The sequence below is a fragment of the Heliconius melpomene genome, chromosome 13 (genome assembly GCF_056956725.1).
Source record: "Heliconius melpomene rosina isolate 202511_hmr_F chromosome 13, ASM5695672v1, whole genome shotgun sequence".
NCBI lineage: Eukaryota > Metazoa > Arthropoda > Insecta > Lepidoptera > Nymphalidae > Heliconius > Heliconius melpomene.
Genome location: NC_140401.1, coordinates 13,341,720 through 13,357,501, shown reverse-complemented (window position 1 = coordinate 13,357,501; position 15,782 = coordinate 13,341,720). Strand labels below are relative to the sequence as shown.

At 30.2% G+C, this 15,782-nt stretch overlaps 2 protein-coding genes across 3 annotated transcripts in view; one reads left to right on the top strand and one right to left on the bottom strand.

Moving 5' to 3' along the window:
* The first annotated feature begins 155 nt into the window (after positions 1 to 155).
* LOC146533045 (MIT domain-containing protein 1) lies at positions 156 to 3,010 on the top strand. 2 transcript variants are annotated; one of them, XM_085196659.1, is made up of 4 exons: positions 156 to 640; positions 795 to 916; positions 1,775 to 1,974; positions 2,626 to 3,010. In XM_085196659.1, the coding sequence occupies exons 1-4, from the start codon at positions 514 to 516 to the stop codon at positions 2,786 to 2,788; spliced, it is 612 nt and encodes a 203-aa protein (XP_085052785.1). In that variant the 5' UTR covers positions 156 to 513; the 3' UTR covers positions 2,789 to 3,010. The 2 variants fall into 2 exon arrangements, with proteins under 2 accessions (XP_085052785.1, XP_085052784.1); XM_085196658.1 differs by having other exon boundaries at positions 160 to 640; positions 795 to 1,033.
* Positions 3,011 to 3,129: 119 nt separating this feature from the next.
* insc (spindle orientation adaptor protein inscuteable) overlaps positions 3,130 to 15,782 on the bottom strand; it is a 32,334-nt gene continuing 19,681 nt past the window's right edge. The window contains exons 2-9 of the mRNA XM_085196654.1: positions 9,656 to 11,575; positions 9,035 to 9,316; positions 8,504 to 8,807; positions 7,670 to 7,957; positions 6,502 to 6,673; positions 5,209 to 5,414; positions 4,838 to 5,022; positions 3,130 to 4,427 (exon numbers count right to left, since the gene is read on the bottom strand). Of these exons, the coding sequence (XP_085052780.1) occupies positions 4,160 to 4,427; positions 4,838 to 5,022; positions 5,209 to 5,414; positions 6,502 to 6,673; positions 7,670 to 7,957; positions 8,504 to 8,807; positions 9,035 to 9,316; positions 9,656 to 11,574 (3,624 nt within the window). The 5' untranslated portion in view covers position 11,575 and the 3' untranslated portion in view covers positions 3,130 to 4,159. The remainder of the gene's footprint in view (positions 4,428 to 4,837; positions 5,023 to 5,208; positions 5,415 to 6,501; positions 6,674 to 7,669; positions 7,958 to 8,503; positions 8,808 to 9,034; positions 9,317 to 9,655; positions 11,576 to 15,782) is intronic.

Below are 15,782 nucleotides of genomic sequence, written 5' to 3'. Positions count from 1 at the left end.
TATAAATTACATTAAATTAATACTGTATTATTAAAATAAATTAGTTATTAGCACTTCAGTATAGTAGAAATTCAAAATAATGAAGCTATTTTATTTCACTATTCACATAATTATTTAATAGTAATTCAATGATTTTTGTACTTATATAATTTTGAAATATGTGTACTTAGATTTTCTACTCGAAACATTATTTTATTAATGCCAAATATTATTTGATTAATATTCTAGCCGTTGAAAACCGTTCCTTTCAGTGACCACCTAAAAGGTTCTTTCCCGTAAATGCAATCTGACATTTCTTGAATCAGTTTTTCACCTTTTGTTTTCAATTGCAGAACTTATAAATGTTATTCAATATATATTTTGTCATAACTAATAACTTGTGATGTATTTGTTATTCTGTCTAATCTAATATATCAGTGTTAACTTAGTGCTTTTAAACTAACATGTAATCAATTTATATGTCCTTTTGTTCACGGTAAATAAAAGCTATTAGTTTTCAATAAAGAGACAATCATGAATATTCAAAGCGCTGCGATAAACATTCTCAAACGAGGTGTTGAATTAGATACCAAGAAGAGGTATACAGAAGCCCTTGTATGTTATCAAGAAGGCTTGCAAATATTAGTGGATAAGATTAAAGGTTTTTATATAATAACTTACTTTCCCATACTTATTTTACGCTAAGTTGTTAAATATATTTTATAATTCATTTTAACTTATGGAATTATAATTATAGATAATTTTGATAATAATTAATAATAATTTTGATAAAGTAATGTAATTTTCTTTTTCAGGTGAAACTGATGAATCTACAAAGAGCTATCTACGTAAAAAAATTGAAGAATATATGAAAAGAGCAGAGGCTATAAAAAAACTTGTTTTAAGTGAAAAAGAAGCAGGAAAGTTCCATGAACAGGTGCATATAGAAAACAATTCAACTGGTCATAGTTACAAATCATTGTTTGGTAGATTTCTTGATAATGACATACAATATGTACAGGTTGAGGACCCTTATATAAGAAGTTTTCATCAGGTTTGTATATTGTTCTAGTTAATCTTTCTTTTACTTCACACTGTTTCTCTAGCATGTCCATATAGCAGAGTAGGCAGAGGGAACCTAGTTTTAAGACGCTGTTCCTCCAATTTTTTAAAGAAGAAGAAGAACTCAATGTCTAACCTTGTTTGTTACTAGGGACAGAAGAAATGATATTAATTTATTTCCTTGGACTCAAACCTACAAATGTCAGATTACCAATTGTATGTAAGATATAAAAGTAAGAGAAAGGGGACCACAGTTACAGAAAATTGTTCAGTAAATTTCTTGATAACACATTATTTTAATCCATAAGAAATGGAATACCAAATGTATATATATATATATATCATTATATTTTTAATGAGATATAGGAACATACTACATACAAATAAACACACAAGACACTAAAAATTATGAAATGATTTAATGGTCTATCATTATTCTTTGGTTAACTTATATATATACATGGCATACTTATATATATGGCATTTTCAATTATGTGTTATGTTTTATTTATTACATTGAGTGTAGGTAACAAATAACAAGTCAATCAAATCGTGGAAAGTAGTCTTGGTTGACCAAAATTTAGATAATTAACATGCCTGCCCTAGATATTTTTAAATAATTAAAATTATTGTTTTAATATATATATGTGTTAATTGGTGTTTTGAGGTATCAATTATATCTTTATAATATAAAAAAAATACATATTAATTTCATTACTGTTTATTCTTTCAGTGTCAAAACTTTCTCCGGCTATGTGAATTATTAGTAAAGTCATGTGAAAACTTACAACACATAGAATTGTTAACAACAAGAGATGCTAAATCTGAGAACGATCAATGGGAGTGGTTCACATATTTACAGAATGATCTACTCAAATATAATGTACAATTGGTTGTGAAATATTCTGATACTTTACATGATAGGCAAATAACGTAAGTCATATAATTGATTGTTGTTGGTGGCATTCAATCTATAGCTTTGTCTTACCAAAGCGAGGAAATGAATAAATGTATTACTCAGAGGTGAAATCTCACAGCCCCATCGCATATACAGCAACTTGCTGTGTCACTGTGTAATTTTTTTAGTAGTTTATTAACCTCATATTTTGCCTTGCGTATGAAGCAGGGTAGAGATGAATTTGAGACATTTTATGTTGAGTGGTGGTATTGTCTTCTTTATCTATTTATTTAATTCGCATGGTATAATTATAACCTAAACTATTATTCAAGTACTTTTGGCACTCCTTATATATGATTCATAATTATTCAAGTACTTTTGAAGTTATGCAGAAATCTTATGTATTAGAAAAAGAATGACTTAATTAATAATTAATCAAAAAAGTATTGAAAACTGTATTTATATATAATTTTCAATATCTTTTGATTAATTATTGTTATTAGGTGTATGGGGAATGGAGTGTCTTAAGTCCCTCAGCTTATCCTGCGATACTATAAGCAAGATACAGTTTGAAGTCTTTTTTCTTATGTGTTTGGCCATTTAGCAATGCGGATCCAATCCATAAGAATCCAATATCATTTCATTTTTAACATTTTTTTTAAATAGTTGTTTCATTATATTTTCAGATTAAGCACTGGTTGGATAATCAAAATAGGTAGAGGTCTAGACTTCTATAAAGCACCAGAAAACAAGTTTTGCTTAGGAGTATATGATTTAGATTTAAGACAATGTCACGAGACTACAGTAGATATAGTTCATTCCAAAAATGTTAAACAAACATATGGTTAATGAACTAAATAAGTGTTCATATACTATTACTTCTTAAAGACTTTGCAGATTTTTTTTTAGTATTTTTGTATCTATTCCTAAAATTAATTAAGTTCTCTTTAAACAATTAATCTGTGCTTAAAACTATAGATATATGAAAAAAAATGGAATGTTATTGAGGTTAACAGTTTAAGTTTTTATGTCCAATTGTTCTACTACTACCAATTTTTGGTATTAATTTGTGGGGAGTGAATTTATAAACATGTATCTTTTTTACTGACAGTTATATACAGTGAAATGTCCATCTATCTTTATTTTTCTATCTTTATATGTAAATAATATATAATAAATAAAAAACAAGATAATATACAATATACTTTATTAAAACAAAACAAACTACTGTGTGTTTAATTATATTATTTAATAAAGCTATATACACAATATATATTTAAATGTGCTGAAAGTTTTATTAAAAGTGGATCAGTAAAGTAACTTATTTAAAGTATAGTTTACTATAAGACTAGCCTAAATATGGCAACTAATAACTTAATGATATAAGCACAGATAATATGGACTGAAAAAAATGATTACAATGTTTATGACTATTTTCCTATTATTTTATTAAATGTATGATAAAGAAAACAGGCACATTTTTAAATATAAACATTCCTACAAGTTGAATCGAATATGCAACCATCATGTATATATAACTATTAACTTATTACAGTTCTTTTACAATAATTTATAATTTTTAATAATATGCCAAATTATAATTAAAAATTTTCGTGTAATTTTTTTTTGGGAATAATCTTAGAATAATTTGTTTTATTTACAAGTTATATTTAACTAATTACTAGTTACTTTACTAGTTAAAGTTAATTACTAAAATATATGAAATGTTAGTAGCGTGAAATAATTTCAGTTGTCATTACAATTATATTGAGATATAAATATTACATATATAAGTAATAACTGGAACATTTAAATACTTATCTCACTTGTTGTTTACAATTTAAAAGTTAATGTATTATATAAATTAAGTCTTTGGAATGTTATCGTGTTGTTATCCTAAAAAGATCTATCAAATGATAGTTCTTATAGGAAAACGTCTACCTAAAATAACAGTTTCATTTTATTTTGTTCTATAGAAATTATAATTTAAATTTTCGTGTCTTACTTAATTTTTTAAAAAAGTTCATTGCTTTTATATATTTTATTAACATTGCATATAGAAGATAACTTACAAAGTCCATCAAATAACAAGACCGGAATTAGAGTAAAAAGTATATAAATTGTTTCACAAAAACAATTCTTATGCATAATTAACATTGTTCTTTTAATAAACCAGCCAAATTTATAAGAAATTTAAAGGTCGCTTCACATAACAATTTTTTATACATAGCTTTCTTGTTTAGCTGAAAACAGCATTAGGGACTCCATTAAGTGTGGTCTGACCATATCTTCAACATCTTTAGTATCGGAGAAAGCTTCAGGATGATGTTTGTATAAAGTTCTTAGTGCTTTCAAACAGTGTATGAGTGTTTGGTCGGGGTTGACGTCAGTATGGGGGCGCGTTCTCTGCATCCTAACCAGGCGAGTAAGATGAGGAATGCCCTCCAGTTGGACTATCTGATGGGCGACGTCGGGGACAACTGCTAGTCTGCAAATTAAAACAGAATAAATAGAATGGATAAGAGTTGATTCAATAATTAAATGGTAAATGAGAATAAATATAGAGATGATTGATTGAAAATTTAATTAAAATATATTAATTAATTTAATTTCTAAGTGATTTTGTACTGCTTTTATTTGAAACAGCTTTTTTGGCTTCACGCTGTAACCCTCATATATGAGGGTAACCAGTGTTTAACACTTCATTCCCCATTCCTCTGAATTTTCGAGACATTGCGCGTTTGGAGACAGAGCAAGGAAATAATTCACGAATGCCACGACGTTCTCGTATAGTTTCATAACTATGAGATTTATTTAAAGATAAACATTATGGACACTATATCGCTTATTATTTCAATACGCAATTATAACAACAATAAATACTAAAGAGTTACCTACCTAGATATACCCTCAGCAGCGTGACAATGCAACCTATGAAACGCTCTCGCTTCAGCCGCGCGTGTTGGCATCAAACCCGCACGGGTAAAGCACACTAGCGCCACGCTGGCTGCGGGAATGCGGGATACGTTTAACACGCCGCGTGATACACGCGATAGAGATGTGAGGAGGGACGCTGTTTGTTCCTATGGAGATTTTGTATATTTATGAAACAGGCTTCAGAATTTTCATGGCATTTTCATAAAAAAATGCAGTAAGTATTCTGAGAGATTCTATTAAAAGTTAATATATAATTTAAATAAAGAATGTGGAACTTTTAAAATTAAATAAATGAACCTTAAAACAAAAATTCATGTAAAAAACAAACTTACCTGTAAGAACACAGATATATTGGGTCCACGGCGCTTTACCGCGTCCAGCAGACGTTCAACAGTTTTATGTTTGTTCAAAACATCTATAATATCTGAATCATTTTTATCATCCTCTTTCTTTTCTAATTCTAATTCTCGTACTAAATTAACAAGACACGCAGTACAAAGTAAGAGCAATTGGCAGCATTCCGTTCGAGATAGAATATCTGGAAAAAATATTTTATTTATTAGTTGTATATAAAAAATGTAGCAGTGACCGTCACGGGAGTCACGTCAGTGGGACAGCGTTGCACACTAAATGTGATGTTTGTGGCTTCAAATTCCCAACTCGTGGAAATATTAAAATTATGTTTATTTCCCCGCCTGCCTGGTGCGGCGTTGAGTTCCGGATTGAATTCGCTTTATCTCAAATTCCTAAACTATATACACTAGTATTCCTCTGACCTTTGTTTCTTTAAGCTCCTCAAGAATAGATATATAAATGATATTAGTCTCATATTATGAGCAATCTTAATTGTTTAATTTTAAAATTTACTTAAAGTCCAAATTATAATAATTCTCACAATTTTAATTTTCATGACAATTTTTATTAAATACATTTCTATTGTATCTGAAAAGATTAGCTTAAGCTATTCGACAACAGATGCCACTATCTCTAGTACTTCTATCGACCGGAAGGTGGCGCGTCCCAAATGTTTCTCTTAGATAACGTAAAATTCTTGGAATGTTATGTATAATGTTTAAAATATTCAGCATTGCATTTACAACTCGGGAGCTATTGTTTACAATTAGTCACGGTTGGTTTATAATTGATTTTTACAATGAACATTATTAATTGTTCAACATGTTTTTGAATAAAAGGACACGATGCAGAAAACAATTGTATATTTTTTTATGAATTGCATTTTTTTTATTTCCACACATTCATACACATTTCTATTCTCTAGTGAAATATTTAGATTAATTATTTTCATATTATAATAAATATAATAAATATATAATTCAGCAAGTAGGTTTGAATTCACACCTATCATGTTTCTATCTAACAATTGATAATATTATTGAGTTTTAAGACCATTAAGTCCTAAGGCCAACGTCCTAATATAAGTGCAATGGTTGTGAGTTCGATTCTCACTACACACAAATAATTATTTTTAGTTCCACATTCTGTCACGATAAGACGTGGCGTCGAGTTCAGGCACCCGGCAGTTTGTAAGTATCCCTATCCAGCTCTTTTGCGGGATAAAGCGTGAAGTTCTTATAAATATATTTAACGCTAAAATGTTCACTTACCAGTAACGTTATCAACAATACAATTTAAGTACAGATGCAATTGGGTGAGGTCGTAGTGGCCGCGGAGCCAGGGCGCCGTGATCTGAGTCAGCACGGTAATAGCCTCCCTCATCTGCGGTTCCGGGTTCGATTTATCTGATAGTATGTCTGAGAGGATTTCTATGCCACCGCCCTACGAAAAACCAGTATTTATATTTTTTAAAAATAATATAAGGGCAGGGACATATAAAAATAGTATTTTTTTATATTAGCGTTAACTCCTGGGTAATATTTTAATATGTATTTTATTACATTCATTTGAACTTTGAACGGTTGAAACCTTGAAAGTTAGTTCTTAGTTCGACAAAGTTCTGACTTCACACTCATAATATTATGTGATAAATAATATAATAAATCGTGTAAATAAAATATTTGTGTAAATTAAATAACTATACTGACACACTTATACGAAGTAACTAGTTCTTTCAAGGTGTTTTCTCCGATAACATTTTATAAAAATTCAGACATAACATTTTTAAGCTCATGGTCGTCATATAATCAATATTTTAAAGGTTATGTATTAGCAAAACGATGAAATTATTTAATGTTATCTTTTTATCTGTTAATTAATAATATTTATGAATAATGTGATTTTTAGAACTGATTAAAAATATTATATCCCGGCAATATGTTTTCTTAATAGTTCGAAAGTCAACCATTGCTACATAGTTTCTTTTAAGAGTCCTGTATTCATCATTCATCTATATTAAAAACATTGAAAAAATAATTAACATTGAATTATTAAGATATTGGACACTAATCACTTTGAATAACTAAATAATAATAAAAATAAAGGATTATTGGAAATTAATAAGAAATTATTAGGTATTGGTATGTTTTGTAAACTATAGATATGAATATAATTCTTGATATATTACAATAACTGGACTTCCAAAGCATTATCTAATGACAATGTTTTGTAGAGTAACCAGTCAACATATAATGTAATTGTATAGTGACTGACAGGTTTTCTTTAGTTGCATAATATTATTTAAAATTATTAATAAACATTGCTACTAAATTATAAATTAATATTTTTTCTATGTAAAAACATCACAATTTCTTGAAGATTGTAAAAAAAAGGTTGTTTTATTTCTATTGATTTCTCATGTAAATTATGAATGCTTACCTCTTCGAACTGTTTGACAGCGTCACCAGTCACGCACACTGTCGCCAACGCTCTCAAAGACAATGCCTTAATTGAACTTTTCTTAGTTTCAATAATAGCCGTTAGTAAGGCTCTAGGAACTCCACAATCAACAAAAGGCAGATCTGTTATACTTTTCATAATTTTCTCGCATTTTTCGTGTAAAGAACTGTCAGTATTTTCCGTTAACATCGCTAAGTGGCCTATCGATGTTAATGTGCTTTTTAGTATTAAATCTGATGGCGGCTCTTCTATTATTGAAACGAGTGTCTGGAAGTAATTGATTTTGTTATTAAATTATTTATAATAATTATATTTCTAGGTATTGTAAAATTACATTTTAAAAAAATAAGCGCAACAATACAATTATAATGTTTCATAGTTTTTTTTTGTTTAGTTCTAACAAAAGACTATAAATTCTAACTTCAAAAAATAAGTATTTTACAACTGTTTGTCATAAGTTAAATGAAAATTAAGTTTAAATATTTTACATAATAATAGTAGCTCTTCAAGTCTATATAGATATCGCTTAGTATATAGGTCTTCTCACTTTGCATATGATTCTGTCGAAGCTTTGTTAAGTAACCTCGTGTTTATGTTAATTATTGCGATTGTATCGTAATTATTCAAATATCACATTCTCTTTGGACACTATCAATTAGTCAAATTAAGTGATTACTATTAGAAGTAAATTTTATAAGGAAATATTTTGTACCATTGCCGAGAAGCTAGACAGTGCGGAAGTTTATTTCTTAAATCTTATAATATTTAGAGTGTAGTATAAAAAAATGAGTTATAAGATAATTTTGTACCAACCTTCATTTGTTGAACTAGCACTGCTTTAGTAGTTTCCAAAAATATTTCAATCAGTGTATCCAAATGTTTGTGTACAAGACTCCATTCCGGTTTACTTTCGTTTAATTCCACTTTAACGTCTTCGCCGATATCTATTAACTTCTGTAGATACATTTGTAGGGATATTTTTATTTTGTTCCACCGTTCCGGGGTTTCTCCGGGAGGTTTTGTGTTTAGAGTTATACTGTGTGCGAGGACGAATTCATTTATGTTAGCTACTAAAAGACAAATTTGCTCTTCGCTGTTTTTCTTTGTTTCCATTTGCCTGAAATATTCATTTTAACTTAGTATCTACTTATACTGAATGAAATGTTATTTATTTTTTAAAGCAAACAGATATTGAAAAGAAGGTCTAGTTTCATATTTTGCAAAGTTTAATGTACAAGATATTTAATTAAGACTTCATGTGTACTTGAAAAACAAAAAAATTGAATTGATTGTCTAAAAACACTAAATTGACATGAAACTTAAAGTACAAATCGAATTAATTACCTAATAACATCACTGTATTGATGTACAATAATTTGTCCGTGTGTTTGAACCTTTTTTATATTTCCGGTGATGGTAGCGGAACTGGCGGAGACCATTGCCTTCATCTCCGCTCCCAAAGGCTTACTTTGCAATGTCGTCATACATTCATTTTCACACGAACTGACCAAATCGCAAAGCCAATATTGTACAGGTTCTGGTTTCCTTTCACATAATCGCTCTAATGTCGTTTGATCTATACTCCTTTCTCTATACAATAATTCATCTTGATTGTTTAGTACTAATCTGAAATGAGGAAGCCTATTACATTTTTTTTCTTTACATCTACGACTATACGATTCTATTCTACGACTACGATTATTGGAATAGTTTTAAGATATTTAGTAAAACTGTATTTTTTAAATATTTTTTTCAGTGTTGATTTCGTTATTCATGACAAAAAGAATATAAAATTTTCTTTCAATATTTATTATTTTAAGTGAGCATTTTATGGAGAGCTGATTTATCTTTAAAAAAATTGGTAGAAATTTTAACATAAAGAAGCAAAAAAATTTAAAAAAATAGGAAATTTTCTTCTTTCAAATTACAGAATGTCCTAAGAAAAATATTGTAAAAAAAAATTACCCGCTATTAAAGTTTTCTAATAAATTAACTCGTCTAGGTGTTTTCTTATTGCTACTCTGTGCACCATTTGCAAATTCATGAGGTGCAAGCATTTTTGGCGTTGAGGTACATGCTAGATCTAACTGAACATCCATGAAAGTAAACTCACGCTCTTTTAATTTTTCTCTTTTAGAGTCGTGTGTCAAATCCTTATTAGTTTTTGAGTCTGTGTCATAAGGAATTTTTTGTTTGTCTTGGAATTGCGGTGGGGGAGTTAGCCTATTTTTGTCAAAATTATCATTCGTTGTAACCTTATCTTTGCTTTTCAGGTTGGCATCGCTGTCAGTTGCAACGAGCCTTTCATTATAATTAGGTATTAACATTTCTTGATCCTTTGGATAACCAACAATAACCCAGGAATTCTGTTCACATGTTCTCGGCAGACCTAGAGATGGTACTCGACTGCCGTTTAAAATTCCTCCTGCTTTGGTGTCGACCACACCAGGCTTTTCCTTCTTGGAACCGAATAATTTAAATGGTTCCTTTTTTTCTTTTGTAGCAGATCGATGTTTAGCCTTAGGACCAACTTTCTTTGATGGTTTTAAGTGTAAGCTGTCCATAATATTTTTACCTAATAAGGCCTTAGTTGGTTTATGCATTTTTTCTTTCGGTTGAATTTCTATTTTGGGCAGTTCATCCTCCTCTATATATCCCAGTGAATGATAGCCTTCATGAATATCCAATATTTGTTGGTCTAATCGTTGTCCTTCAAAATTAAGCGATTGATTTAATCTGTTTCTTTGAAATTTGGGAGTAGTCGAAATTGGAATATTATCTTCATTAGATATACTTCGCTTGTATTCTGGTTTTGCTGTAGTGATTCTTTCGGTAGGTACATAGGACACATTTGTAATGGGTGTTCGAACTCTAGGTTGATTATTAACTGCGATTTCATTATTATGTGATAATTTTATATATTCAACACTGTCATCTGATTTATTTTTACTAGTTTCTAAATCCTTAACAGTAGCTACCTTACTTGTTTTAGTACTGTCACTGTCGGTGCTCGAGACAAATTTCTTAATTGGATATTTTTTGGATGGACTTAAAATATTTAAGTTTTTAACTGATATATCTTTGGTGTCTGTTGCTATTGCACTTGTATTTGGAGAGTTTTCTTTGTTACTTAAATTGTTGTGGCTAGATTCAAATGTTTTATTATTTGTGTTATTATTTATTTTCGAGGTTAAAGATTTATTCATAGTTTTATTTACTTTGTCTCTGGGAGATTTATCGTTATTCACATTTTTAGGAGTGGGATATTTGCCACCTACATTACTATCGTTATCGTTTTCTTTGTCTTTTAATAATTCTAAATGTTCTTCATCATTGTGAATTTCACAATACTTTTGTAAATCGTAAGGTGTTTGAATTACGCTACTGCTCCTCAAACGAGGTCTTGGTGTAGGTACACCGGTGCTAACTTTATCTGAAGTTATTGAACTATCAACAACATCATTACTTTGTAAAGGGTTTTGCGAATCATTAGATTGTTTAACTGTTACATTCTCATTATTATTTGAATCGCTGCTATTTGTCGATTTGTTGTTATCATTGCTATTATCTGGGGAAGAATAATACTGGGATGTCGGTGGGGAACTATCCGAATCAGAAAAGCCAGAATCTTGACTTTTGTGACTGCCAGGGCTGCCGTGGCGTAGAGGCCATTGGTTCTGTATATTGTTTACCCTCGCTAAATTATCGTGGCTATTATTCCTTTGTTCGGGTTGATTCGCTATCCAATGTGGCAGCTGGGGTTCCCACTCTTGATCCTCGCGTCGATTGTTTTGGTTCCACTCGGCTTGTGCCACAGGACTGCCAATATTTGGCGGTGCGTCACCCCACCAGACCTTGCTTCTTGTTCGTTGAAAATTCGACATTCTGTGAACAAAAAAAAACAAAGAGTTAGGTAAATGACGTGGGAAAATTAAAGGCGACGGGTGTAATGAACGAGTTAAATGACGTAATTTCTTGGTCCATTATAGTTAGGTTGAAGTACGTGATGCGTATCGGCTATATTCTTTGAAATACTAACAAAATTTAAGTTCTTATTAACTAATAGGAAGTTTCCCTTAAAGCAAAGAACAAAGAGAACTTAATGCTAAGACACTTCGTCCCGCACATTCCGCCCAATTTTCAAGATATTTGTGTGATGCGAAACTTAACGCTGCACTTCGTCTGTGAGAGAACTAAAACGAAAATATTGTTTGTAGGCCATTTTTCTAAGTGAGAGTCGAACCAAAAACTATTGTTTTTACAGTCAGACGCTGTCCTACCGCGCCACTACGGCCCTAATAGTTAATATATATATTAATAATAATAAAATAAACAAGTTAGAAGTAAATATAAGTAGTAATATAACACATATTGCAAGCAGATGTTTACAGCGGTTGTAAATTCTATTGTACAAAAAGCAAGGGCTGTAAGAAGTTAGCACAATGACTGTGATTTCGACCCCTTATTTTCTTCTGGTCTTTTGTGAACGACTTCCATACATTGAACCTTAGTATTTTCTTATATTTTGCAGTAGTGGTCATCTGCAACTCTCCGTTTTCTCCAGTTCACATAGAGATTTCCCCACATCAATGTCATTTGGGATCGAACCCACTTCCTGTAGCGTTTATAGCCGCACGCTTGTACCACTGCGATACGGTAATGTTTACTATTCATATTCTATCTAAGATCACTAATGATTCTTTCAGCTATACTCGTACAAGCAAGTCAACAAAGATTTGCGGTCAGTGAGTCAAGATATGAATCACGACAGTAGCACATTGTGTGTTACTTATTGGTAAAGGTAATCGATATTAATGATATATCTATTCATTTACATAAAACAGAAGGGTTCACCTTAATTCCATAGTACAACATTTGAATATCTAAATTAAATGTATTTCAATACAGTGTGCAATCAAATACTACCTGTATTTAATTGCACATTCACAGATTCTTATGAATTCGATTCCTAATGGAGCCTTAGCCATCGATTGCCTGGACCCTTATATGGAAAATATTTTATATTTTTAAAAAAAGTCCTATTGTGTCAGTATTATGCATCAATAGGTCTCATAATCTTAGCCGAATGATGTTTCAGGTATGAAATTACATACATATTAAAAATTACGTCATACTTTAAAATCAAATTAAGGCAATTGTCTACGCCTTTTAATATATTACAAAAATTTCTACACTAAACAACAGGTTTGGCCTTATGTCGATTTAATTGCGATAATTTTGCTAAAATGCACGAAAACAATTATTCTTTTGCAATAATCCAACATATTGTTTGGTAACCGTATACTAAAATATTTGTGCAAATGGTAAAAGTTAGATATTTACATTATCCTTCTGTATATATAGATAATCTTTAATCGTTTTCTTGTTAATACCTTAATTAAAAGTCATTTAGATTATTATGAATGCTTTTAAATCGCTATATTGGAGTCATTGGTAATTTATAATTAATTTTCTCTATGTATGAGAATATGGTTATGAGAAAAACCTGGAATTTTATACTACGGCTTACCACTTTACAGCAATTTATTTGCAGAAAAAATTGGGTTGCAGAACCTATCTTCAACATTATCTAAGATAATAAAACGGAGTGGAGATTGAGAGAGTGCTTTAACACTAGGCCTCTGCCTAGCAAGGACTAAATAAAGAATAAACAGCGAAACTAAAAAGACAACAAAAAATCCGTAAGTACGTTTGACTCACAATTATTGTGCCATGTCTCTCTCCACATCACAATTCCTTTTCAATTTTTTCTTTATATCAAAATATTTACAGCATATTAACTGAGCAGAGTTACGCAAAATGTCAATCTAGTCCTGACTAATGCGTACTAACGACTGGTAATTACTAAGAAATATTTTAAAGAATTAACTCTAGGTTTATGGCGTCATACTACGGCTGTGATAATTGTCTTAATCGCCTCTCGCAATGCATATGGAGTGGGCAAGTTTCATGAGAAAAGCTTTATATGGTTACAGAAAAGTCAAAGAAAAGTTTGTACCGTTTTATTCATTGCTGGCTAGAGAGTTAAAAGCGATTAAATAATGACATTTATTGTAATTGAACTAACTGCATTGATATATTGAAAAAAAATATATTTTATTATATAAAGGTTGGTTGTAATTAATTAAGTTAAGAATTGCTATATATCTTCGAGAATAGTTATTCTACTATAAACTGTAGATGGTAAGTATTTTTTGTGTAAGCATCTCGTATTATAAATTTGTTTTTTTATAACTTACTTTTTTTTATTGCGTCGATTCGTCGATTGTCGGAACTTAACGCCGTCATATAGGTTGGTTTGTGTTATAGAGTGAAAAAAAATATTACATAAAAGAAATTGTACTATCGTTTCTATTTTTTAGAAAACCCGCGAGTCACGTTAACATACCATGTTTATGAGGGATGCGGGATAACCGATGGGGAAATCCGTTATATCATATATTTTATTACAACTTGAGTAATATCACTTTTTTTATTGTCTGTTTTGTTGTTTTTTTTTTTAATACAATTATTTTTTTTTGTTTTCACGCTGTTGCCCGCACATAACAGGGTAGGCAAAGGGAACCTACTGTTAAGAAATTCCGTGGAGTTCAACACCGCTGCTTACTAGAGTTAGAAAACGAAAATATTTAATTTATAATATATCTATATATATAAAATCGAAAGGTCACTCACTCATCACGAAATCTCAGAAACTACATGTGCTAGAAATCTCAAATTTTGCATAGCAGTTACTTACAGGACGTAGGTGCTCGCTAAGACGGGAATTTGCAATATTCGACTTCTAAGGGGTTGTTTTTGGGGTTGAAAGTTTGTATGAAACTTCGTTACTACAAATGCTAGGAGTTTCAAATTTTGCATAGACGTCACTAGGACGTAGTCATGGAGACAGAAATTAATAATAACATAGTTCGCGCGGGTGAAACCGCGAGCGGGTCGCTAGTATTTTATATAAATTAAAATTTACTTTTGGGTATTTTCGCATTACTTATATTTCAAAACAAAATCTTTTGTTTATTTCCTCGTATTGCAATTGCAAGTAATAAATGTGTCGGCAATTACAGTACTCGATCCAGAATGTGGAGAACGGAGTAATACTCTTCTCTCCTTATTTATCTCACAAAACAGAAAGCGCTTGAAAATAAAATTATATAAAAGATACGATAAGAAAGACTATTTCAAAAACATACAAAGAATTTTATCTTAGTGTCTTTGACCTTCTGATGGGCCCTTGCCGACTTCCTCCGCTGTCTCCTGGTACATTTAGATATGCTTCAATGCTAACAATGCTAGCTTTAAGCGACATTGAATTTAAGGTGATTCCGCCATGTTTTAAACTGAATTGTTAACTATAGTAAACGTAATTTACTGGATTTATGCTTTTACTAATATACTTGAATAATATTACTTATGTAAAGTAGATAATTATATGTTTTTATTCAAATTGAATGTTTTTTAAATATATTAGCTTTTTTTTTTTTTTTTTTTTTTTATTTTAAAAAACTACATCCACGGGCTCATAGTTGCCCGTGCCTTTTTTTATTTTAAGAAAGTTCTTTTAATGTGGCGTACTTAATTTTGGGACAATTTAAACTGTACTTATATCTAGAGCTTATACTAGAGGGGTTGGATGAGACCCCTACCGACAATTTTTTTTTTTTTTTTTTTTTTAATTTTAAAAATATATTATAATTATTAGAGAAATTATTAGAATAAAAATTATAATTATTAGAGTCTTTTGTATAATTATTATAGTCTTTTGTATAATTATTATGTATATAGGTGTGGAATTTTAGATTTGGCCTGGCTTATGCAGAACGCCTTCCTTAAGTTTTTGGATCAGTGCCTCTATCACCCTATCGTCTCTTTGTGACATTGCCCCTTATATATTAGCTGTGATAATATTTTTTACAATTTTTTTATATTTTTTTATGTAACGTCTTGAATATCATTGATTTCGGGATTTCAACCCAAGACCTACGTACCTATACGCTAGCAAAATATCAATTATCTAATAATATACCTAAATATATTTTTAAGATATTACCTACTATGTTATACTTTGTATTGA

Coding starts and splice junctions, on each gene's coding strand:
- LOC146533045 (XM_085196658.1), top strand. CDS start 514: ATGAATATTCAAAGCGCTGCGATAAACATTCTCAAACGAGGTGTTGAA. Junction 1,034..1,774: donor ATATAAGAAGTTTTCATCAG/GTTTGTATATTG, acceptor TTATTCTTTCAG/TGTCAAAACTTTCTCCGGCT. Junction 1,975..2,625: donor TTACATGATAGGCAAATAAC/GTAAGTCATATA, acceptor TTATATTTTCAG/ATTAAGCACTGGTTGGATAA.